This window comes from Somniosus microcephalus, chromosome 25 (genome assembly GCF_052327205.1).
Source record: "Somniosus microcephalus isolate GS21.2 chromosome 25, FLI_Smic_1.0, whole genome shotgun sequence".
Taxonomy (NCBI): Eukaryota; Metazoa; Chordata; class Chondrichthyes; order Squaliformes; family Somniosidae; genus Somniosus; species Somniosus microcephalus.
The window spans coordinates 51,488,829-51,514,510 of NC_141011.1; the positions used below are offsets into that span (position 1 = coordinate 51,488,829).

General features: G+C 43.9%; 1 protein-coding gene across 28 annotated transcripts in view; it reads left to right on the forward strand.

Annotated features, from left to right (window-relative positions):
- The window catches only part of kif1b (kinesin family member 1B), a 290,388-nt gene that overhangs the window by 176,723 nt on the left and 87,983 nt on the right, over nucleotides 1–25,682 (forward strand). For 27 of the 28 annotated variants that reach the window (XM_085967403.1, XM_085967405.1, XM_085967411.1 and 24 more), the window contains 3 exons: nucleotides 16,739–16,838; nucleotides 19,246–19,394; nucleotides 20,880–21,058. In XM_085967403.1, coding sequence (XP_085823529.1) covers nucleotides 16,739–16,838; nucleotides 19,246–19,394; nucleotides 20,880–21,058 — 428 coding nt within the window. Of the gene's footprint in view, nucleotides 1–495; nucleotides 5,227–16,738; nucleotides 16,839–19,245; nucleotides 19,395–20,879; nucleotides 21,059–25,682 lie in introns of those variants that run through there. The other variant, XM_085967427.1, reaches the window with a different exon arrangement.

Here is a 25,682-nt window from a genome sequence, read left to right on the forward strand (position 1 = left end):
TCAAAATTGAAATTTTGGATTTTGTTTCCCTTTCGTAACTTTTTTGTCAAAATTAATCATCTGCAGAATTGTGGTGCAGAATGCATAAAATGTCTGATTTTTGTCTGTGCAAATATTTTTGAATGGTGTGATGTACAGAGCCACCTGTACTGTAACCCTAAGAAGCAACTCGAAAGCAGCATAAACGAGCAAATAGGTAGCCTTAAACGGCCGAGGCTGCTTTACCAGGGCAGATTGCATCAAAGGTGGGCATCTTCTAGCTGAGTTTATAAATATTTGCACAGAAAGTGTTTCATTTTTTTTTAGGATTCTGGACCATAATTGTGTGTGTGATTTTTTTTGTACCAAAGGCTTTAAGCATGTTCATCTAACGCATCATAGTTCTCCCATCCCCCATGTTTTCTTCATGACTTTAGTTTTTGTTTTCATTCAATTTGAATTTTGGGTTTAATTTTAATTTTGGTTGTTTTGGGGCATTTTGGTTTTTTTTTCAAGGATGCAGACTCTGATAGTGGGGATGATTCAGACAAGAGATCTTGTGAAGAGAGTTGGCGATTGATAACCTCCCTGAGGGAGAAGCTGCCTGCCAGCAAGCTACAAGCCATTGTAAAAAAGTGTGGCCTGCCCAGCAGTGGGAAAAAACATGAACAGATTAAAGTTTACCAGATTCCCAAGCGGCGTAAAATTACCAAAGACCCGAAATGGGTGACTTTTTCAGACCTTAAGATCCAGGCTGTGAAGGAGATCTGTTATGAGGTGGCTCTGAATGATTTCAGGCATACTAGGCAGGAGATTGAGGCACTGGCCATTGTTAAAATGAAGGAGCTCTGTGCCGCCTATGGAAAGAAGGATCCCAATGAGAGAGATTCTTGGCGAGCTGTTGCAAGGGATGTGTGGGATACAGTAGGTGTTGGAGAGGAGCGGATTGAAGATGTAATAGCCACTGTGAAAACTCCCAGTGATGTGGACGACCTTAAATGCCACGTAGACAAATTGGAAAATATTTTGCAAGAAGTGAAGAAGCAGAATAATACGAAGGAGGAAGAGATAAAGATTCTGCGAAACAAGATGTTGCAGATGGAGAAAGTTTTGCCACTGATTGATTCGCAAGAGCAGCCAGGGAAACGCATTCCCGGCAATGACGTCCTGAAAAAGAAACGCGAGGGAAATGAAGATGCTAAGCACAGCGAAAACGAGAAAAATAATGGTGATTCCATGAATGAGGATGAGGCCAGCAAGGACGAGCGCGTTTCGAGGCTAATGACTGAAGATCCAGAATTCAGGCGTGGTCGTCTGCGGTGGATGAGGCTGGAGCAGATTCGATTTAAAAATCTGCAGCAGCAGGAGATTACCAAACAGCTGCGCAGGCAGAGCATGCCGCACAGATTCATCCCGCCCCAAGATCGCAAACTGCGATTCCCTTTCAAAAGTAACCCCAGCCACAGAAATTCCTGGAGCCCTGGGACGCACATAATCATAACGGACGGGGAGGCGGTAGAATTTGTCGTCGAAAGAGAGGCAAAGGAAGGAAGCGGTACCGAGGAAGATGCCCATGAAAAGAATGGCCGCGAGCAACCTCCTCCCTGGCGCCCGTATGGGGCAGGCAGAGGGTACAACCAAGGCCAGGGCAACGGGCCACACCACAAGAGTGAGCAGCAGGTCCGCTGGCGGAGCAACTCTTTCAGCAACGGTCAGCAGCGCGGCTTACGTCGGCAGACTTCAAGCTCAACCGAATCGCTGCAGTCGTCAGATGGCCGTCAAACGCCAGAGTCTCTGACACACCATCAGCGGCGCAACCATCAGCGGCCGCATTACTACAGTAGTGGGTCTTCGGAAAATTGCTTCCATCCGTTTGAGTACGGTAGAACTGATAGACCATACCACAACCACTTCACTACCCCACCGAGAATGCGCCGACAATACTCGGCACCAAACCTTAAAGCACGAGAAACAACCGTGTAGAGACCATCACTGGAATAAGCCTTTTTTATCCCCCTCCCCCTACCCCCCCTTCAGAGTTTCCAAGGTGCTTAAGCTGACAATAGTCGGACTATCAATCTTCCTACATCATTAAAATCCAAACTGCACAGTGGCCAGATTTTTGTTCATTAACAATTTTTGGAAACTGAAAAGGCCAAGTCTATGTCATGGGTTTCACGTTCATTTTGGTCAGCCAGTCTCGATAGGCGCTCATATTTTGCACTAGTTTGGAAAGCTGACAGCCTAATTAAAGATGTACCAAAAATTGGCATTGGGAATTGACATGTAATCTGGTCAGTATACCCATTTTGTTCTTTATTTCAAAATCATTTTTTTCTGACACTGTAACTTTATGCCTCAGAATCCCATTTCTCTGAATTAATAAACTGGGTAAAAATATTCTAAAGTGTTTCATAAGTCGTCTTGTCAATTGGCCACGTTCTTGACAAACTGACAAAGGGAATACATGCAGTTAGCGTTTAATAATATTAATGGACTCAAACGTATAATGGCCGAGGCACGTCTTGATTTGGTCTGTTGATCTGTTTTGTAAAACCCATTTGGTCATAGTGTTAAACGGGAGTTTATGATTTTGGGTGGGTTTCTTTGTTTTAAATCACGACACAAGTGTATTTTCTACAAGCCTCCTTCATTAGTTCATAATGTGCCTTTTTAAAGGTCCAAATTAAATTTCTACTTTTTTTGAAATGAAAATCCAAATGTTAGTACAATTGTGTATTATTTTTTTAAATAATCGTGAGGGTGGTGGGGTGACAATAGACAGCTATGGAATTGCGCTTTTTTGAGTTCATATCGATCTAACAAAACTGGGCAGGTTTTTTTTTGCATTTGGATTTCTACTTTGATATGCCTCAACTTACTTACAACCATTCTAAGTATTTTTAATTTAATGAAAGAATCTGATGGCAAGATTTCTTTAAATATGTAAATCTGTATTTTAAAAAAAAACTTTCAATGTCCTTTTTCCCCATTTTACACAAATGTTTTACAATTTAAAAAATGTATTGACAGGTACAATACATTTCTGTAGTATTCGTTCTGGTTTTGAAATAGAGCCTGGGTAAACTGACTAAGGGGAATATATAATATATATTGCCTTTCAAAATGTTGTTTAGTCCATTTCACTGAGAAAGATCGAACGATTCTTGTGCTTGACAGCGAGGAAAAAGTTAGCTTTTAAAGGTGTTGCATGTTTTGATGTCTGTGAATGTGTCTCGGAAGGTTGGGAAGAGGCTGATAGAAAGGAACGTTAAACTAACAGTGGCGCCTTACCCAGCTTAACACATTGCAGCAAACTCCTAATCCGTGCTTCATTGATTTATTTTGGTCTGAACCAGCTACAGACGTTATTTATCGCTTTCATTTCTTATAGATCACAAGTAAAAATGATTAGAAATAAATAGTTTCTCCTTTAATCCTGTATCATTTATTTTAGAAGAATTCGATTTAAATGTGGCAAAAGTACCTGAACTGCATTCGTATTTTAAACATTTAAAAAGTTGCACTGTGCCCTTAAACTTGGGAACTTTCTACTCAACTAACTAATGCAGGAGCCAGATCATTCCAATATTATCTCCTTCCTCTAACCTATAAAGCTTTCAAAAACCTTTTTATAATTTCAGAACTAGCATTTATAGGATGCAATTTTGGAGATTGGTAGTTTGAGTGTGAGCTTCTTAATCCAGAGTGTTTTAAAGCTTGCCGGTTTTTTTTTTTATTTAGATTTTTTTTGATCCCTCTTTAACCGCACTAACTTAATTTTAGATAATTGTGTTCTATCGCTTAATATCTGGAATGAGAATTATGAAGGATGCAGAAACCTGTAGTGCTCTGCAGGGAAAAAAAATTATCATTTTCGATTTGTCTTAATTGAAGTGATAAGCAGGGCTGCCTAGTTCACATTACGTAAAAGTACCTTCAATTTAATTGAAGTTTTTATCGGCATGTCATCATTTCCTTAACTTTACATACAATTAGATTTTTTTTTTAAATATATACTTTGGCTTATTTCTAACTTTTGCCTCAATTCATTCACAGTTTCAAAAAAGTCACGCATTGAGCATCATCATTAATCCTTTTACGCTCTGGAAGCTTGGAATTATAATTTTAAAACTGGGGTTACTTTTGACAGTCATGTGTGGGGTTTTTTTTCCCAAAAGGGAAGCTCAAACGATTTCTCCTGAAGAAATTTTGTTTTAAATCAGTTGCTCCGATTTAAATAATTAGCTTCCAAGTAATGTCCGCCCAGAATTAAAATTCCTGAATTTAAATAAAGAACATCATCTGCAAAATAATTGTTTTCTCAGTAACCGTACTCCAGAGGATTTTCAGAATACCTTGCTGCCGATGAAAAAAAATGATCTGGTGGGGCTCACACCGGGTGTAATGACAATTTCACGGATGACTTGGGGTAAAATGGCCAGCTCCTGAAATGCACATTCTTTGATTCTAGTTTACAGGCATTGCACAATACGCTATCTTGTTGGGACATTGACAACGTCTGGGTTAGCGCAGTCTCATTTAACTGTCTTGTTTTTAAAAACTTGAATGTACTTTGATTCGTGCTGCCTTGTGCATTCTGTCCGTTTGCAAAGACGTTGAGTTTTGAAGAACATTAAGTGCCACAGTACCTCCAAAGCTGCAGACTGACCAGCGCCGTCTCAATATTCTGTCTAATAAATCCTGCTCAAAAGATCCTCCATTTTCCAGCAGCACCTTTTACAGTTTGCAGGAAATGTTTATGTTGATCTTGATGATGACGCATGCTACTACTTGAGCTGTACTCAAATGACCACTGTTCTAAAACAATGCAGACTGATTAAGGAAGTGGTGCTAGTCGGTTTCTTGTGCAGAAAAAAGGGAAGGCAATCACATACAGTACTGGGACACTTTGCCCTCCTGTGGATGGTTCATTGTGTGTTTTTAAAATTGGTCCTTGTGGACATTTGTTACATCATTATAATCGTTTTTTTAGTGAGCCTTAAGAATTAATTAAATAATGGATAACGTTCAAGTGTTTCCAGCTTGTCTTATGCAAGCCCAATTTTGTAAATTTGTGACTTTCATAACTTGGGAATCCCAATAACTACGGTCTGACTGATGCCTTTGTATTCAGTTTTCATTTTTTGCCTTTTCTGGCAATTGTACTGTATGTTGTGCCCAGTTCAAACCATTTGGGAGGTTGTGTTGTAATGGTTTCAGTCAAATAAAGTGCCAAGTCTTCAAGTTTGTGGTGGCTTTTCTTAATAAAATGTTGTTAATCTTTACAGATGTGGTTGTAAATCCCCCGTTGTATTTTCAACTTTACGTATTACTGGTGATGAATTTTGGTCGCCTTATTTTACTTTTGCCCTAATGCATGTGCGAAATACAAGAAATATGACCAATGATTTAAGGATCAAACTTGAATAGGATTTCCTTTTTTTTTTTGCTGGCCATCTTGAATTTGAAAACCGGTGACCATCTCCACATTTCCCAAAAATCTTTGTCGCCATCTGATGTTGACATAGCTTTAGTGTTGGAGCAGACGCTTTGCCACTGTCTCACCAAATTATGGTTATTGTTTTTTTTTTAATGCCATCAGCTTTCTGTAGTTAAAGCTGTTTCGGAACAGTCGGAGTGCTCCTATTGGCAAAGAAGTTCCTATCTTGTGTCATTGAAGGTTCTCTGAGCCCAAGGTTGTGAATAATGGGTTGTGCTTCTATTTTTCGTCTGGATATTAGATTTCTAATCTGTGCTGGACCAAAGGCTTCTGAACAATTCTACCCTAAGGCGGAGGGAGAAAAAAAAATCAAGGAATTACCACATATGTTAGACGGCAATGTCAGGGAGGCCAGGTAGCTGCCACAGCTCTAAGTTGCACACTTCCATTCTGAAATAAGATTTTTACACTTGAAGCCCCTGAGGCACAAATGTTAAGGAAGTAATCGCCCAGTAGAAAGTAGGATAATTGAAAATTTCAAAACTGAGATTGATGGATTTTTGTTTGGCAAGGATATTAAGAGTTAGGGAACCAAGACGGGTAGATGGAGTTAAGAAACAGATCAGCCATAATCTGATTGAATGAAGGAACAGGCCCGAGGGGCTGTATGGCCTACTCCTGTTCCGATTCCCTTTCTGACCAACCTCAGCACCCAGAATATGCAAGTGATTCGGTGACTGCTTTTCTTTGATTGCAGCACTTTCATGTCTGCCATTACAGGATTGCCTTAACTTACCGGCCTTGCAAAACTCAACAGAGACTATGGACTCGCAGTTTGTTTGCCTCTTGGAGAGGCTGGAGTTCTTTTGAGAAATCAGCAGTGGTGCCAGCACAGGATCGGCCTTTCACAGGTGCCCAATTCCAGACATTTCTCAGCCTACTTTCCTCATTACAGGATCACCTCCTAATCATGGATGATTTATCATCTTGCTGGAATTCAGGTTCATTGTAATTTATAAAGGTCTTGGGGGCTAATTCAAGAGCTAAGTATCTTCAGCTGCAGCTCCTACATGAAATGATTTTAATTCTGGGTATTAATTGCTTTTAATGAAGTGAAATTAAGGGAGCAGACTAATTCTGCAGTTACAACCGTGTTCTTGAAACAGTAATGAAAACGCCAGGGTTTTTTTTTCCTCTTAAGATTATACACTATTAAAGTCTTGGCTGTGTCCTTGAAGGAGCAGGTTCATGGCCATACCCCCAGCAGCTGGGTCTTGTCAATCGGCAGGCTGTTCAGGAAACACGATTAAAGGGCTGGAATAACCCAGATCAATCTCCTGTACTGATCAGCTTCAGAATAGTTTACCGAACCTGAACTTGCCATTTTGCCACCATTCTGTTGCGCTTGTTCAGATCTATACACCCCACCTATTACATAAGTATGAGAATGGTGACTGGTACCGGTTTTAAAAACTGCAGATTTTTGCCATCCAGGAATGCAATTTCTGGAGGTACAGTAGGCATCTCCTGCCCGCTATACCACGGTGTGCATATCTGAAATTTCTGTTTTAATAATGTTGATTGAAGGATAAATGCTGGCCAGGACACCGGGAAAGCGCCCCTGCTTTTCAAGTAGTCCCATGGGATGTGAACAGGCAGGTGGGACCTCAGTTTAACATCTCATCCAAAAAAAGTGGCACTTCTGACTGCCCTGAAGTAGAGTAGGTGCTCAAGCCTCTGGAATGTGGGTTGAATTCATCACTTTCTGATTCCGAGGCAAGAGTGCTATCACTAGCCAAGGCTGACATCTGCTCGCTCAAAGATGGGTCCTCCAATTCTTTGATTGATTTAATACATTCACCTATTGTGTAAATAAAAGGTGCTAAACTGGTGTTTTCAATGGAAGTGTGTCATGCGTTTGGGCCACTTGTTTACAATGTGCAATAACTGGGACAAATGTGATATTTGTTAGTCTTGCCTCCTGTCTTTGCCATTTCTGCTAAGCTCCACTGCATTGCTCGGGTTTAAATACTTCCCCGATGTTGGGACTTTTGGGTTCCAGTCCCAACTCTTGCATTTCCATTCTTGTTTGCCATTCTGATCTCTACACTTCCTTACCAAATGGCTTACATCAGCAGTGCGATACCGGGTAATGCTAAAACAACAATTTGCATTTATATCATGCCTTTAACTTAGAAATATGTCTCAAGGTGCTTCACAGGTGTAATCAAATTTTTTTTTTTTAATGCACGCCTAGCCGAAGAAGGATGGCGTGACTAAAAGTTTGATCGAAGAGCTGCATTTTAAGCAGGGTCTTAAAGGAGAAGTGGGAGGTGGAGAGGCAGTGGGGTTTAGGCGGGAATTCTGGAGTGTGGGGCCTAGGTGGCGGAAGGAATGGCAATCGGGGGGAGGGCTGCCACCAGCCCCTAAAAGTTGGGCTTTTTATGTATATATAAAAAACACCTTGCCACCCTCGTTTGCTACAAATAAAAATTGTTTTGATTGGTTTTGCAAAAGACAGATGGATTCCTTTCACTGTCTCAAGTCCTCTTCTTGAGGCTGTGGAATCCAAAACTCCAGTTACGTTAAGGTGACCGTTATAATGCCTGACCACTTGCACTGAATTCAGAAATGTCTTCAATTTTGCCTGGACCATCAGTTAGATTTTTTAAATAAAACCTAAATATTTGTTGAGCTGCAACTGTCCAGTAAATCAGTCCTTCGACACCGTAGTATTATATAAGTAGACAGGAATGAGAAAAGGCCATCTAGCTTGTGCTGCTTTAGGTCAATATTCAGAACTCATGGACCATCTCCTATTCCCCAACTCTCTTTTTTCCCATCCTCCCTTCCCCCCCCCCCACCATCACCCAGTCCCCTGCCATGGTACCAAACCTCTGATTCTCTGTTGAATCAAGAATCTGTTGAGAATCAAGTATCGGTAATGGTGACCATGAAACTACCGGATTGTCGGGAAAAACCCCAACTGGTTCACTAATGTTCTTTAGGGAAGGAAATCTGCCGTCCTTACCCGGTCTGGGCAGACGACACAAAGCTGGGTGGGAGGGTATGCTGTGAGGAGGATGTCGGGAAACTCCAGTACGATTTGGACAGGTTGGGTGATTGGGCAGAAACATGGCAAATGCACTATAATGTGGATAAATGTGAGGTTATCCACTTTGGTGGCAAAAACAGGAAGGCAGATTATTATTTGAATGGCAATAGATTGGGAAAAGGGGAAGTGCAAAGAGACCTGGGTGTTCTTGTGCACCAGTCGCTGAAGGTAAGCGTGCAGGTGCAGCAGGCGGTTAAGAAGGCAAATGGTATTTTGGCCTTCGTAGCAAGAGGGTTCGAGTACAGGAACAAGGATGTCTTGCTGCAGTTGTACAGGGCCTTGGTGAGACCACATCTTGAGTATTGTGTGCAGTTTTGGTCACCTTATCTGAGGAAGGATGTTCTTGCCATGGAAGGAGTGCAGCGAAGATTCACCAGGCTGATACCTGGGATGGTAGGAATGACGTATGAGGAGAGATTGTGTCGATTGGGCTTGTACTCACTGGAGTTTAGAAGATTGAGAGGGGATCTCATCGAAACCTATAAAATTCTGTCGGGCCTGGACAGACTAGATGCAGGAAGGATTGTTCCCAAGTCCAGAACTTGGGGTCACAGTCTAAGGATAAGGGGTAAGCCATTTAGGACTGAGATGAGGAGGAATTTCTTCACCCAGAGAGTGGTGAACCTGTGGAATTCTCTACCACAGAGGGCGGTGGAGGCCAGTTCATTAAATATATTCAAGAAGGAGTTAGATATATTTCTTAAGGCTAAAGGGATCAAGGGATATGGGGAGAAGGCAGGGACAGGGTACTGAATTTGGATGATCAGCCATGATCTCATTAAATGACGGAGCAGGCTCGAGGGGCCGAATGGCCTACTCCTGCTCCTATCTTCTATGTTTCTAAAAACCCATCACTAATGCCCTTTTAAGGAAGGAAATCTTACCCGGTCTGGCTTAATGTGACCCAAGGCCCACAACAATGTGGTTGACTCTTAACTTCCCTCTGACATGGCCGAGCAAGACACTCCGTTGCACCAAAACCGCTGCGACAGTCAGCGCTGTGGGAGCACCTTCACCACACGGACTGCAGCAGTTCAGGAAGGCGGCTCACCACCACCTTCTCGAGGGCAATTAGGGATGGGCAATAAATGCCGGCCTTGCCAGCAATGCCCACATCCCAACGAATAAATTTTTTTAAATCTGGCCATTTTGTGTTCAACCATCAACAGTCTGCATTCACTGCTGCTGCTTTTTTTTAATCATTAAACTCTGATTCTTTAATCATCCCCATCTCCATTCTTCTCTGATTCTAAAGAACTTTGCACATCTACCTCATGTAATTATAAAATCCTCATTACCTCCGTTAAGATGAAATCAAAAACGACCTGAACTTCTTGCAGCTTTAACTCGCTCCCGGGTGCTATTGCCTTGTGTTTCTTTCCGCAGTTTGTATTCTGTGTTTGAATGAAGTTTGGGCAAAATGTCTTGAGGCCAGATTGTATTCATCGTGCACTTCACTATCCATCACCTGTAAGACTTTTCCCTGGAGCACCCGATATTGTCAATGGACAAGTTGTGAGGGTCACATTGTCAAGGAACCTCCGCCTAACTGCCTAATGGTCCTTCTGGTTACTAGCAGCTGATGAAAGGAGGCGAGACATGGGTGGCATTCTGACAGAGAATCTGGGTTAATGAGTTGCGGAATCCAGGAATTTGGGCTTTCAAAAATAACTTGGGTGCATTCTATTCAGCTTGTTTAGAACAGTTGTTAAACTGAGTTCTTGGAGTTCCGTAGCTGGAATTCAGGGCAGCACTAGAACTCTCTACACATAAGAACATAAGAAACAGGAGCAGGAATAGGCCACTTGGCCCCTCGAGCCTGCTCCACCATTCAATAAGATCATGGCTGATCTTGGGCTCAAAGCCACTTCCCAACCCGCTCCCCATAACCCTTCACTCCCTTATCTTGTAAAAATCTGTCTACCTCCACCTTAAATGTATTTAATGACCCAGCCTCCACAGCTCTCTGGGGCAGAGAATCCCACAGGTTTACGACCCTCTGAGAGAAGAAATTCCTCCTCATCTCAGTTCTAAAAGGGTGACCCTTTATTCTGAAACTATGCCCCCGCATTCTAGATTTCCCCACGAGGGGAAACATCCTCTCTACATCTACCTTGTCGAGCCCCCTCAGTATCTTGTATGTTTCAATAAGATCACCTCTCGTTCTTCTAAATTCCAATGAGTATAGGCCCAACCTGCTCAACCTTTCCTCATAAATCAACCCCCTACACCTCTGTCATTGTAAGCCACGACCCATCTTCAACCTCCCTTTCCTCTCCAAAATCTTTTAACGTGTTGTAGCCTCCCAAATCTGTGCCCATCTTTCCCACAACTCTGCTTTTGAATGAATCTGATCAGTTTCTGCCCCTGCGACCACACTGAAACAGCCCCAATCAAAGGCGCACATTTCGTCCTCTGTGATTTGGCCTTGGTGCATTAACGACTGAGGATGCCGTCGTGCATTTATAAAGGGAGCATTTAAAAATGTTCACCTAGGTTACTGATTTGCTATCGACGTACATTCTGAGATGGTTCAGCTGAAGAGTTAGAAGTTTCCAAGCAAAGACTAAGACCACAAATAAAGACAATTTGAACGGACTGCAATGAGGGAGCCGTTCAGGCTCGCGTCGGCATTCAAAGGCTACAGGTCATCTAATCTCACGAGTGAAATTAGTTCTGCTCAAATCAAAAGTAAAATGTTCTGAAGTACAGAATGTATTAGCCCTTCCAAAGATTCTACAATATTTAAAACCTGATCTGCGGTCCCTGTACGTAAATGATTTAAAAGCCTCTCAGCATCACAGCCATATGGTGTCTATAATTTTGGAAATACATGAAAAAACAAGATTCCATTTCTCTTTTTTTAAATAAAAAAATCTGTTTGGTTTTACTCGAAATTGCAGCATAACAAATAATTACAAAGTGTGGTTGTACAATGAAAAGAGAGAAAGACTTGCATTTATATAGCACCTTTCACGACCATCGGACCATCAGATCAGGCGATGAGTGAAATGGGGATCAAGCTTGTGTCCATTTCAACTCTCTGGTTCTGACTGCAACCTAAAAAATATTAAATAATTTGCTACAAGGCTGGTTTAAGTTTCTAGATTCTGTAACCTATTGGAGCTGAAAGTATTACAAGGGTGTACATTTTAACTGCAGCCTTTACTGGCAACTCGTGTACTCCCCACAGCAGTGATACATTTTATGGTGGTGATTGTGCTATTTATTTTTGCACTGCCAATGGGTAATTCGGTTATTTTAAACCAGTGGCACAGAGAAAAGACTTTAAGGGGCCCAATTTGGCCTAACTTCTAAAATCATTCCCTACTTGCAGTATTACCAAGACTGTAGTTGGGCTGCCAAGACTGGATGAAAGTTGCTTCATAAAATGGCAAAATCTAAACTCCCTCCGGGCGTTCCTATAATACAGAATTTAAAAATCCTACAGCTGATTAAAAATGGTGCTTTATAAAGTTACTGCTGAAAGTAAACTGTAAAACATTTCTTTTTCCCCACGTATGATGACAGAACTAACCTCACTTGCACCTGTGGAACTTGTGACCTTTGTGGTGCCCTCGCCGATTCAATACTAAAACTGTCCGTATTAATTCTGAACATGAGGTTTTTTTTAAAAAAAAAGCCATAATTCATGGGATCGTACTAGATTCCATCCACAGGCTCCTAAGTATTTTTGAAGGTCACATTGATAAACTGTACAAAAACAGGATTCCTGAGTGTATTGCGATAGGGCAGTCCTGAAATTGATCCAATCGCCCCCCCCCCCCCCCGCCCCAGTACATATCGGAGCAAATTGAGATAGGTACACGATTCAGAAGCAACACTCACAATGTTTAAATTTAATTGCTGTTCATCTTCACAAATTTACGGCCTGCTGCGATTGAAAAGACAGCACAGTACCCTTGACCTCTGACGCATTGTGTATGTCGATTTATACTGTTCATTTGGTATTGGCTCTGACACATGCCAAAGTAATTTATTTGATTTGCCCTTTTGCCTAGAACTGGATTTTCTTTCCTTTTATCAGTTTCAACGTAATCAAATTTCTTATTTAGGAGGCTCGTCCTCTTGGAGTGACTGAAACTTATATCTCATTGAAACTTATAAAATTCTAACAAGACTAGACAGACTAGATGCAGGAAGGATGTTCCCGATGGCGGGGGAGTCCAGAACCAGGGGTCACAGTCTAAGGATAAGGGGTAAGCCATTTAGGACTGAGATGAGAAGGAATTTCTTCACCCAGAGAGTGGTGAACCTGTGGAATTCTCTACCACACAAGGCAGTTGAGGCCAATTCATTAAATATATTCAAGAAGGAGTTAGATATGTTTCTTAAGGCTAAAGGGGTCAAGGGATATGGGGAGAAAGCAGGGACAGGGTAGTGAATTTGGATGATCAGCCACGATCTCATTAAATGGCGGAACAGGCTCGAGGGGCCGAATGGCCGACTCCTGCTCCTATCTTCTATGTTTCTAAACCCATTTTGCATTAGCATTTAGATTGGGGCTGCACGCTGTCCAGCCAGTGCCTTGTGCTCTGAAATGAGAAATTTGCTCCTAACCAAATCAGATGGGAGTCCAGCACATAACGTCGTGGGAATATGAAATAAAAACAGAAAATGCTGGAAGTACACAGCAGGTCAGTGAGCATCCGGAAAGGGAATAGATTGGTTCTGACGTTTTGTGTGCGCGCACTTTGTTAAAACACAAGGCATTGGCATAATTGAGATTTGATGAAAGTACACAGTCAATACTTCAGAACTTGCCTTTTCTCTCTACGAATGCTGACTGATCGATCGTCTGTGTATTTGCAGCATTTTCTGTTTTGCAGCATTTTCTGTTTTGCAGCATTTCCATTTTTAGTCATAGTTTCTTCAGTTTAAAAGTACAGGTGACAAAGCTTGGTCCAAGAGATGGGATTTGAGAGGGCAGTTGGATTGGTTTAGGGGAGGGAGCTCCAGAGGCGACCGCTGAAGGCTCGGCCATCAAGAGGTGCAGTGGGAGGGTCAGGCGGTGGTGACATATAGGACGCTCGAGTCAGAGAACAGAAGGGGACGTAAAACTGGACGATGGGGTGGGCAAGGCTGTGGAAGGATTTGCATGCGAGGATAGGGATTTTAAACTCGATCTTTGGGGGGATGGCGAGCCAATGTATGTTGGCGAGGGTGGAGGCGATGGATGAGCAGGGCTTAGTCCGGAATAGGATGTGGGTGACAGCATTTTAGGTGAATTGGAGTTTCCGGAGACCAGGAGAGCCTGGGTAAGTGTTGAGGTGGCAGTGGTTATTGGGTAGCGATGGAGCCAGGCAATGTTGCAGAGGTGGAAGTCTTAGTAATGGACAGTCAGTTTCGAAGCTCAATTCTGCGTTGACCGGGACGTTGGAGTTTCATGTCTTGGTCAGGCAGGAGCGAGCAGCCAAGTGGGGGAGAGGGAGTCAGTGTGAACTCTTTTTGAGGGCTGAAAAAATAACTTGTTCGATTGGAGGATATTCTGGCACGTCCATGACTTAATGCCGGACATGCAGTCTCACAGCACAGAGGTGGTCCTGGGGTTTAGGGCCGTGTTGGCGAAGTCATCAGTGTACAGATGGTAGCAGACCACCTGCTTATGGACGATGTCACAGAGGTGCAGCACGACAGTTGGGAAACAATGTGATGTGCCAGTGAAGTTTACCGTGCAGCATCAGGATTTGAACGCTGGAATTTTGAACGGATATATCGGTGGTCAGAAAGTGAGCTATTATGCCTGGGACTTCGATACTTTTGCTATTTTAAAATAATTACCAGCTTTTGTGAGTCGCTGCCTTGTAGAGGCTGTCCAGTAATGGCGTGTCACCGCAAGGTAATGTTTAAAGGTAATTTTTATTTTTATTTTTCCTTCATCCTATCTCGGGTATGAGCTTTGATTCTGCAGATGTGTGCAATTTAAAAGTAATTTAGCAGAGTTAATGCAAGTTTCTTTTTCCAAAAGCTATAAGCCAGCTAGATTACCAGCAAGCCTGTGTTCGGCCTGGTCCTTCAACTCAATTATACAGCAATCATGTCAGTATTGGAACTTTTGTTATAAGAAAAATACATTGGGGGAGAAATTCGGTGGGGCCGCAAACTGAGCGCCAAGCTTGCCCCGCACCGCCACCTTAATTTGCGCCACAGCCGCCACAGGAAGGCCCCGTGAACCGGGCGCGATTTGCGAACGGCGCTACAGAGGCGGGCGCTACCAAGTATCGAGATCGGGGCGGTAGCGGGGCGCTGCGCACACTGATGACATCATCGGTGGCGGCGCAGCGCAACAGGCTAACACCACCATTAGCGCCCCAGCTAAATATCGCGGGAGGCGTGGCCAGTGGCGCTAAAGCCACTGAGTGCCCTCTTTAGGCGCTAACTGGTGGCGCAGCCCACCGAATTTCTAGGCCGTTGGATTTTGGTGTCCTTAGCATTGAAATGGCCTCCAATGCCAAGCAAATGTGACATTCTAATACTTAATTACATTTCTCCTTGTCTGTGAGCTATTATAACTTTTAATATGTGAATGCACTAAAATTACCGTGGTCTGTAATTAGCAATTAATTCAGCAAGTTAATTAACATGATAAAGCAACTGTGGAGATTAGCATTGGTATCAACTAACCCCTAGTATGATGGCAGACTCGTGCCACATCAATTGCTTATAGTAATTGAGCTTTATTAACAACACAGCCATTCCCTTTTACAATTCCGGTGGGATGCCAATGTTCAAAAGTCCCACGGTGCCGTGACTGTAAATGGACTGTGTTGGTTATCAGTTGGTTGCTGTGGTTTCACATGCATTCCCATCATCCCTTTTTCACTGATAGTCTCACAAAAGTGTAGTTACCATCTTTGTTGCGCTTTAAAGGAGGGATGTATTCATCTGATTGGTATTTAGCCCCAGATGTGCTAACCGACGCTAGATTGGGAGCTCTTGGGGGGGAAAATTCAGTTGGTTGCGCCTCCCGTTAGCGCTTTAAGAGGGCGCTAACGGGACGCAAAGCAACTAGCGCCCGGGCGCGGCACTGCCCACGCCTCCCGCAAAATTCAGCGGGAGGTTAGTTGTGGAGCTAACCAGTAGCGCGCTGCAGCGCTGGCGATGACTTCATTGGCGTGCGCAGCGCCCCGGCCACGATCTTCGGGAGCGCCCCCTGACTTACCGCCGGACGCTATGTCCGACGGGGTCAGGGGGGCGTACCTGCGGCCGGGGAGGCGCAATTTAAAGGCGAGGTGCGGGGCGGCCATTTTTGTTGCTGGCCGCCTGCCAGCCCCTGCCTGCGCTCCCGTCCCATACCTCCTGAAAGGCCCCCCCCCCCCGGCGGAGTGCTGGCTGTGCTCCAAGAGCCCAGCACTTCCCTTGAGTGCCGGGCTCCTTTGCCTGCACTCCCGATCCCCGGGGGCCCAGCTGGGCCCCAGGTCGCGCTGCACAAGGCCCCTCCCCTTTAAGAAGGGGAGGAAGGCCTGCAATACCTTGGCGCGACGTGCCGCAGCGTGTGGCACTGCGGCACCTAACGCCGCAATATTGACTCACAGCACCCCAAGAGGGATGCGGGGCGCTTCCAGTAGCGCCCCGCTTCCCTCTGGGGCGCAGCCACTCAATTTCTGGTGCGGGGACGCTAATTTTTCTGGGGCGCTACTTATAGCGCCCCAGCAAAGTTAGCACCTCAATTGGAGTGCTACTCAATTTTTAGCCCCTTGTGTTTTCCCTCCATTTTAGCTGGTGTGTTTTGTATTAACGGTCCATTCTTGGGTTTCCTTGGACTAGAACTTATAAAAGCCTGCGCACGGGAATGAGGGAAAACAGACAGCTATTATATAGATACTCTACTTAATAACATTTAAGACTTTGTTAAGTGAATGCAAGTCCATTTTAAATTTCAGTAAGTGTGCATTCTTTAATTTTGTTGGTACTGTAGACATATCTAATTGCATTGATAAAAGAATTAGGATGTCTTTTTCTTCCACTTTTGTTGATTCAATCTAAGTAGAGGACCGTGTCTACACTTGATTTTGTGCAAGTCAAATCTTGGATCACTCAACAAACTATGTATTGCTCCTGTACTGAAAGCAGTAACCGGCTGACCTGCCTCTTTAGAATCCCCAGCCTTTGACTTGTGGAACCTTGTTGGCTCTCTGCTGTTGTCCTTTCTTCTACACGTCTTCTGTCTTTATTGCCAGGACTATGAAAGTAAGCTCGAAGCTTTACAGAAACAAGTGGAAACACGTTCACTAGCTGCCGAAACCACTGAGGAAGAGGAGGAGGAAGAGGACGAAGAAGGTAATGTAGTTGGGATTAGTCTTGATTTTGTTCGTTGATACTGCTTCCAAGTGTCGATAAGCTCTCAGTACAAAAACTATTGGGGTCAATTTGCAATTTTCATAGCGATTGGTTGTAAAATACAACTACAATACATTCAATTGATGTCTGCTACATAGCGAGATGTAAAGACCCACGTCAATATGGATGAGAAGAGTAAGAGAAGGAAATGAGAATGAGTGGCACTGTCGCTCTAAGACATTTGATGTCGCCTGCTCCTTCCTATGCTGCCTTTTGTCTGTACTCCTTGTTCTTTTTCTGTCCTGGGAATCTTCTGCCAAAGCTTTCCTTTCCAGAATCACAAGGCCTCTTGGCCTTTTAACTGAGGCCTGAAGCAGCTTGTCCAAGTGACTAGTAGTAGCTCCTCAACCGTTCAAGCAAAACAATGATACCCCGAGTCTTGTCAACTTTCTCTTCAGTCACTTGATAGAATTTTAGACAATGTCCGTCTGAAATTTCAAAGAGAACGATCCAGTTGCAACGGTTATGTGTGTTGGGTGATTGAATGAGACATATAACGAACAAAATTATTCAGTCAGACCAGCCTGGGAGATTGATGGAAGTAGATGCTGCACTCGCGTGCCTTAGAGAATTGTTCATTGATCAGGGCAAAAATGGTTATGATCCTGCAACTTTATTTTTTTATTCCCCCAAAAGCCTGGAGCTTTCAGGCCCACCCTGTGTCTAAGACATTTGAATGATTAAATTCTGGTGGTCTGTCCAGCTATCGGATGGAAGGAAGAGCAGGAAAACGCGACTGGGCCTGTTAATGCTATCTGTTCAACGGTGCAACCTTCTGCACCGCCCTCCCCAAGCGTTGCTAATACTAACTTCTGGGGGAGGTGAAAAAGTGTGGCCAAAACACACTCTTGGGGGGGAAAAACTCTGGGGAAATTGCTCCCTGACTCCCTAAAATAATAAACTCCAGGGGGGTCTAGGTGATCCGTGACTCATGACTAGACGTACTTAACTAAGACCCCCTTCACCCTTCCCTGATATGTCCCAATGCCTTGGAGACATAGAATTGTACAGGACTGGAAAAGGTCATTTCCATCCAGCAGGTCAGTCCCAAAGGTGATGGATTTCCTACCAGTGTATTTACTTCAGTGACAGTCAGTCTATTCTTGTACTGGATGAAGTTGATCTTCGGAGTACAGTGTGACACAATTTGTTTCAGTTCTCTCCATCTATGACTTAAAGCTGGAATAGACCATTTGGTTTTGAATAGTGTTGCACATTGAGTATCACATTACAGGTTGAGCGTCCAAAATTCGGAGTTCCGGAATCCAGACTCCGGGACGATTGGTGGCAGGGTCGTCCGGAATCCGTAAAATGTTCCGGAATCCGGACACCCTGAGGGAGGCTTACCAAAAAACTGAAATATCACAACCTGGGCCCAGGCATTTCCGGACTTCGGCCATCAGAAACACGTTCCGAAGTCCGGGAAAACCGGCTCGGCCTCGGTCCTGAGGTTGCCGGATTCGGGACGCTCAACCTGTGTTATCTAAAAATTAGTTTCTGAAGAATATTGAAACCTCAATGAAAAAATTACTGTTGGGTCTTTAAAAAGCTGCTTTGCAAAAAATATTCCATTGATCGTAAAGTTCCCTCTTAATAAATGTCAAATTAATTGATCTCTAGTATGTGATTGTAAAAAAAAAAGTCAACGGGGTTTAAGTGTTCTCCCTTTAAGATTATTATTATTGTATGGTACTGTTTAGCACACTTTTTTATCCATTGAAATAAGAACATAAGAAATAGGAGCAGGAGTCGGCCATTTGGCCCTTCGAGCCTGCTCCGCCATTCAATAAGATCATGGCTGATCTTCTACCTCATCTCCACTTTCCCGCACTATCCCCATATCCCTTGATTCCCTTAATATTCAAAAATCTATCGATCTCTGACTTGAATATACTCAACGACTGAGCCTCCACAGCCCTCTGGGGTAGAGAATTCCAAAGATTCACCGCCCTCTGAGTGAAGATATTTCTCCTCATCTCAGTCCTAAATGGCTGACCCCTTATTCTGAGACTGTGACCCCTGGTTCTAGACTCCCCAGCCAGGGGAAACACCCCGTCGAACCCTGTAAGATTTTTGTAGGTTTCAGTGAGATCACCTCTCATTCTTCCAAACTATAGAGAATATAGGCCTAGTCTACTCAATCTGTGTAATTTTTGAACATGATGGCCTCGGTTTTCAGATCGTAATGCCAACTGTAACCCAGTTATCTGAAACGGGTTGCTATCGGCGATACAATCTGAAGATCGAAGCTGACTGGTGTTGATGGTTTTCCACTGTTCAGTTATTGTAGTGGTCTTTGATAAATATCTGTTGTAAATGTCTCGCGAATCTTGGCTTGCCTCTATAGCGCCCTGGACCCAACGTGATTATGAGCTGGCCGAGTGGGCATTCAGGAAATGGAAGTATCACCAGTTTACATCTTTGCGAGACCTGCTTTGGGGAAATGCTGTCTATCTGAAGGAGGCCAATGCTATTAGTGTTGAGCTGAAGAAGAAGGTACTGTGTGAACTATTGCGCCCCTCTCGATATTAAAACTCCTTGATTGCATTTTTAGCGCCTTTTGTGAACTTTCCCAAATACAGTCGATTAAATCAAATCAATGCTAAACTCAAGTTACTGACCACTCGAGAGAGAGAGAGAGAGAGAGAGAGATTGGCCTTCAGCCTGTGCTGCTGCTGCTGAATGTTACCAGGCTTGTGCTGCTGACAGATTGTGCTATTCTGGTCTAGAATGTACTCTTCAGACAAAACTCAGAAGCTGTTCCATAAAAGAACATTGCCCTTGCAGAGCTGATGGCAGACAAAAGTGCTGATGTTTCTTTTCAATTATGGACTGGTGTCCGTACTACGTAAAAAAAAAAAAATTAAAAAAAATTTGCAGTTGACCGATCGAGCTTGATCAGTCACCAGTTCAGAGGACTGAGAAAACCGAGCATAATTCAATAATATTTATGTTTTTTAAGTTCTTGCTGAGAGACAAATCCAGCTGCTTTTGATTTTTAAGAGGCAAAACGCTCTCTCCCGAAACCTGGCCTGTCAATCCAAACCAGAAGTGAGTGGGCTCCACTGACTTTTTCCTGATGCTAGCTAACACTAGCTCTGTAATATGGCTCGGAATTCAGTCCACAGTGCTTAATTAATAAGTTTTTTATTTACAGAATGTTGTGAGCAATTTTGAGCACAGTATTATTTGAGGTTCAGTATCTGTAGCCAGTTGCAGAGCCTTTCCACCATCTACAAGGCACAAGTCAGGAGTGTGATGGAATACTCTCCACTTGCCTGGATGAGTGCAGCTCCAACAACACTCAAGAAGCTCGACACCATCCAGGACAACTTGATTGGCACCCCATCCACCACCTTAAACATTCACTCCCTCCACCACCGGCGCACCATGACTGCAGTGTGTACCATCTACAAGATGCACTGCAGCAACTCGCCAAGGCTTCTTCGGCAGCACCTCCCAAACCCACGACCTCTTCCACCTAGAAGGACAAGGGCAGCAGGCGCATGGGAACACCACCACCTGCAAGTTCCCCTCCAAGTCACACACCATCCTGACTTAGAAGTATATCGCCGATCCTTCATCGTCACTGGGTCAAAATCCTGGAACTCCCTCCCTAACAGCACTGTGGGAGCACCTTCTCCACACGGACTGCAGCGGTTCACGAAGGCGGCTCACCACCACCTTCTCAAGGGAAATTAGGGATGGGCAATAAATGCTGGCCTTGCCAGCGACGCCCACATCCCATAAATGATTTTTTTTTTATTAAATAAAGACACTCACTACATGGTATGTTGCTGAAGTTTCCCATTGTACCATTTTATGCCGTGTTTTATTTTCTCAATCATATCATGCATTGCATCAGTTATTGATGCTTTGGGGAAGAAGGGACACCGGACAGAATTTAGATAGACTGTAATTCTAGCTGACAGCTTTCATAGTTGATTTTTTTTTTCATTCCCCTGCAATCGGTGTGTCCAGGTGCAATTCCAATTCGTGCTGCTGACGGATACACACTATTCCCCACTTCCACCTGAGCTGCTCCCGGTTGAGGCTGAATCGGATTGTGAAGTTCGACAATTCCCGAGAACTGTTGTTGCAGTGGAGGTACAGGATCTGAAGAATGGAGCAACGCATTATTGGTCCTTGCAGAAACTCAAGTGAGCACGTCTTAAATAGTTTCCTAACCTTTCGGCATGCTGAGTATGTTTTATGTTACAGTATCCCATTTTAAAATTGGGTGAAGTGTCTTTCATATCCAACTGTATTTTCTAGCCTGCTTTTATTATTTATTTCTAGAAAGTGGTTCCACAGTGCATCATAACTATCCTGATATCCCAATTAATGGGAGAGCTCCAAAACTTCCACTACTCAGTGGTTTAGGCTTTAAAGTGATAAACGGGTTTGCTGTCTGCAGTGCAGCTGTAGCACCTTTCACTCTACTGCTTTATTAATGGCATACTGAAGATAAAATAATTTCCTGGTGAATAATCTTCCCTGTCTCCAAGACAACTGCTTTAAAAAGAAACATAGTCTCCTTTGTGCGTGGTCCACGCAGGTGAGGAGGTGAGCCTGCGTTCACACAGGTGGGGACCGCGGAATTTCCCAGTAACTGCACCATCAGCGTCAAAACAAAATCCTGGCCAAAGTTTTGCACATTTCTATTTGTCTAAAAACATCACTTTGCTACTAACTGCCGTGGGATCTGGCGAAACCATGAGCTCATTCTCCACAGCGCAGACCTGAGTATAAGTGGCTACGACCATGCTGCTTTAGGACAGAATTAGTCTCCACTTGGAGAGGCAAGGATTAATCCAGGATAGTCAGCATGGCTTTGTTAGGGGGAGATCATGTCTAACCAATTTGATTGAATTTTTCGAGGGGGTGACTAGGTGTGTGGATGAGGGTAGTGCAGTTGATGCAGTCTACATGGACTGCAATAAGGCTTTTGACAAAGTCCTGCATAGAAACATAGACATAGAAACATAGAAGATAGGAGCAGGAGTAGGCCATTCGGCCCCTCGAGCCTGCTCCGCCATTCAATGAGATCATGGCTGATCATCCAAATTCAGTACCCTGTCCCTGCCTTCTCTCCATATCCCTTGATCCCTTTAGCCTTAAGAAATACATCAAACTCCTTCTTGAATATATTTAATGAATTGGCATCTACTGCCTTCTTTGGCAGAGAATTCCACAGGTTCAACACTCTCTGGGTGAAGAAATTCCTCCTCCTCTCTGTCCTAAATGGTTTACCCCTTATCCTTAGACTTAGCTGCATGGGAGACTGGTCAAGAAGGTAAGAGCCCATGGGATCCAGGGCAATTTGGCACATTGGATCCAAAATTGGCTTAGTGGCAGGAGGCAGAGGGTGATGGTCGAAGGTTGTTTTCGTGACTGGAAGCCTGTGTCCAGTGGTGTATCGCAGGGATCGGTGCTGGGTCCTTTGCTGTTTGTAGTGTACATTAATGATTTAGATATGAATGTAGGAGGTATGATCAGTAAGTTTGCAGATGACACGAAAATTGGTGGAGTGGTAAATAGCAAGGAGGGAAGCCTGAGGCTACAGGACAATATAGACGGGTTGGTCAGATGGACAGAACAGTGGCAAATGGAATTTAACCCTGAAATGTGTGAGGTGATGCATTTTGGGAGGACTAACAAGGCAAGGGAATACACAATGAATGGCAGGACCCTAGGAAGGACAGAGGATCAGGTGTGCATGTACATAGATCCCTGAAGGCAGCAGGACGGGTAGATAAGGTGGTTAAAAAGGCATATGGGATACTTGCCTTCATTAACCGAGGCATAGAATATAAGAGCAGGGAGATTATGATGGAACTGTACAAAACGCTGGTTAGGCCACAGCTGGAATACTGTGTGCAGTTCTGGTCGCCACACTATAGGAAGGATGTGATTGCATTGGAGAGGGTGCAGAGGAGATTCACCAGGATGTTACCTGGGCTGGAGCGCTTCAGCTATGAAGAGAGACTGGACAGGCTGAGGTTGTTTTCCTTGGAGCAGAGAAGGCTGAGGGAGGACCTGATTGAGGTGTACAAAATTATGAGGGACATAGATAGGGTAGATAGAAAGGAACTTTTCCCCTTTAGTAAAGGGGTCAATAACCAGGGGGCATAGTTTCAAGGTAAGGGGCAGGAGGTTTAGAGGGGATTTGAGGAAAAACTTTTTCACCCAGAGGGTGGTTGGAATCTGGAACTCACTGCCTGAAAGGGTGGTAGAGGCAGGAACCCTCACAACATTCACAAAGCATTTAGATGAGCACTTGAAACACCATAGCATACAAGGCTATGGACCAAGTGCTGGAAAATGGGATTAGAATAGACGGGGCTTGATGGCCGGCAGGGACATAATGGGCCGAAGGGCCTTTTTCTGTGCTGTAAAACTCTGACTCTGTACTTGGAGATGAAGTTTGTAATTTTGGCTGAGATTTGGATGAGCTGAATCTTAGAATACCAAGTGCCTGTCTTACATGTCAGAAGCTTCGGGTCATACTGAGAGGCAAGAATGGCTCCGGTGTCCAGGAGTGGGTTTTTTTTCCACCATCTCTCTCCCTTTTAATTCGCCTCACTATTTTCTCATATACCTTACCTGTTGTCTTACTGCTTCCAACCTTGATAATGTGCTGCAATATAGACCTTGGTTTCTCAAACAAAAATGTCCTTCACGTTAAATGGTAAAAAAATGCAATATCTGGAAAAATACCGACCTGGCACCCACATGCGCAGTGTCAAAATATTATAGATCTGTTTAACAAACGCTCTGTTCTGCAGTCGGTCAGTCTGCAACTGTGTAGATCAGTGGATTGAATGAGGATGGCCTACCATGTGCCAGAGTCAATCTTCAACATTGAGGAATGAGATTGGATTGTCAGTCCTAGTCTACTCAGTCTGTCCTCATAGGACAATTCCCCCATCCCAGGAACCAGTCTGGTGAACTTTCGTTGCACTCCCTCTATGGCAAGTATATCCTTCCTTAGGTAAGGAGACCAAAATTGTACACAAGATAGACAGAGAGCGAGATTAAAAAGAACATGGAGTACCTATGTTATACAGCTAAATGAATTACCATACAGGTCTTCACAATTCAGAAGAGTAATATCATAATATAGTGCTTAAACTGGACCTGCTACTCTGGCTGTTGTTTCAAACCTGTATGGCAATTCATTTGGCTGTATAACATAGGTACTCCATGTTCTTTTTAGTCTCTCTCTGTCTCTGTGTCTGTCTTGTGTACAGCTTTGATTTGCTTACCTAAGGAAGGATATACTTGCCATAGAGGGAGTGCAACGAAGGTTCACCAGACTGGTTCCTGGGATGGGGGGATTGTCCTATGAGGAGAGATTGAGTAGACTAGGCCTATATTCTCCAGAGTTTAGAAGAATGAGAGGTGATCTCATTGAAACATACAAAATTCTTACAGGGCTTGACAGAGTAGATGCAGGGAGGATGTTTCCCCTGGCTGGGGAGTCTAGAACCAGGGGTCACAGTCTCAGAATAAGGGGTCAGCCATTTAGGACTGAGATGAGGAGAAATTTCTTCACTCAGAGGGTGGTGAACCTTTGGAATTCTCTACCCCAGAGGGCTGTGGAGGCTCAGTTGTTGAGTATATTCAAGACTGAGATCGATAGATTTTTGAATATTAAGGGAATCGAGGGATATGGGGATAGTGCAGGAAAGTGGAGATGAGGTCAATGATCAGCCATGATCATATTGAATGGCGGAGCAGGCGCGAAGGGCCAAATGGCCGACTCCTCTTATTTCTTTCTCTCTCTCTCTTTCGCTCCATGCCTGTGTGTGTATGTGTATCCCTCTCGCTGTGTCTCTCACTCCGTGAGTATGTCACTCTCTTCCCCGTCTCTCTCTCTCTCTCTCTCTCTCTCTCTCCCTCTTGATTTCTCTTTCTCTCTGCCGCTCCATGTCTATGTCCTTTTCTTTCTGTGTCTTATTTCTCTCCTGTGTCTGTCTCGTGGTTCGTGGGACCATGCTGTGCACAAAATGGTCGTGGCGTTGCCTGCATACATGAGAGTATTTCATTCCACTTGAAGTGCTTTGAGAAGTTTGAAATAGGGTATGATGCTGTATAAATAGAAGTTATTTAATTCTTGCACCCATTTCACCACCTTGGTTGGTTTTTGCTACCAATTCTCTGGGAGAATCTACTCACCAACTAATGTAGGAAACTTGAACCACTGTCTAGTGTTACTGTGCAGTTTTTTTGTGTTGAGGGAAAGACGTTAAGCAAACATCACGTTTTTCCTTGTCTTTCCCCCCCCCCCCTCCCAATTTTCTCCCATTTCTTTAGGCTATAGATTATATTGCACTGTGCCCATTCTCTGAACAAAAGCTTGGTCTTGTGAGCTGCACAGACTGAATTGAATTTTCCTCCTCGGGTTCTCCCTGTGTAATTGCCTCATCACTGCCTTTGCTTTGCTGGGGAGGGGAGAGGGAGAGAACGTTCCTGCCACTGTTTGTTTGGTACAAAATGCCCATTGCGTAGCTCGGAATGTCTGTCCGTGAGCTGCTGCTTATGAGGTGTGCTGGTGTTCACATTTTTTTAAATAGGTTGTGATTGCCTTGGTCTAGCGTGCATTGTTGCGAAGGGGGTCAGACTGTGCACACATGGCCCACCCTGCTATTTATTAGTTGAACAGCAATTGCGTATGTGGGTCAACCTCGAGTCATTGTGGAAGAGTAAACTCAGCAGAGTGGCGCGTTGAAGTATTGCAATGTGTTAATCCTGGACGGCACGGTTCTGAACAAGCGTGCT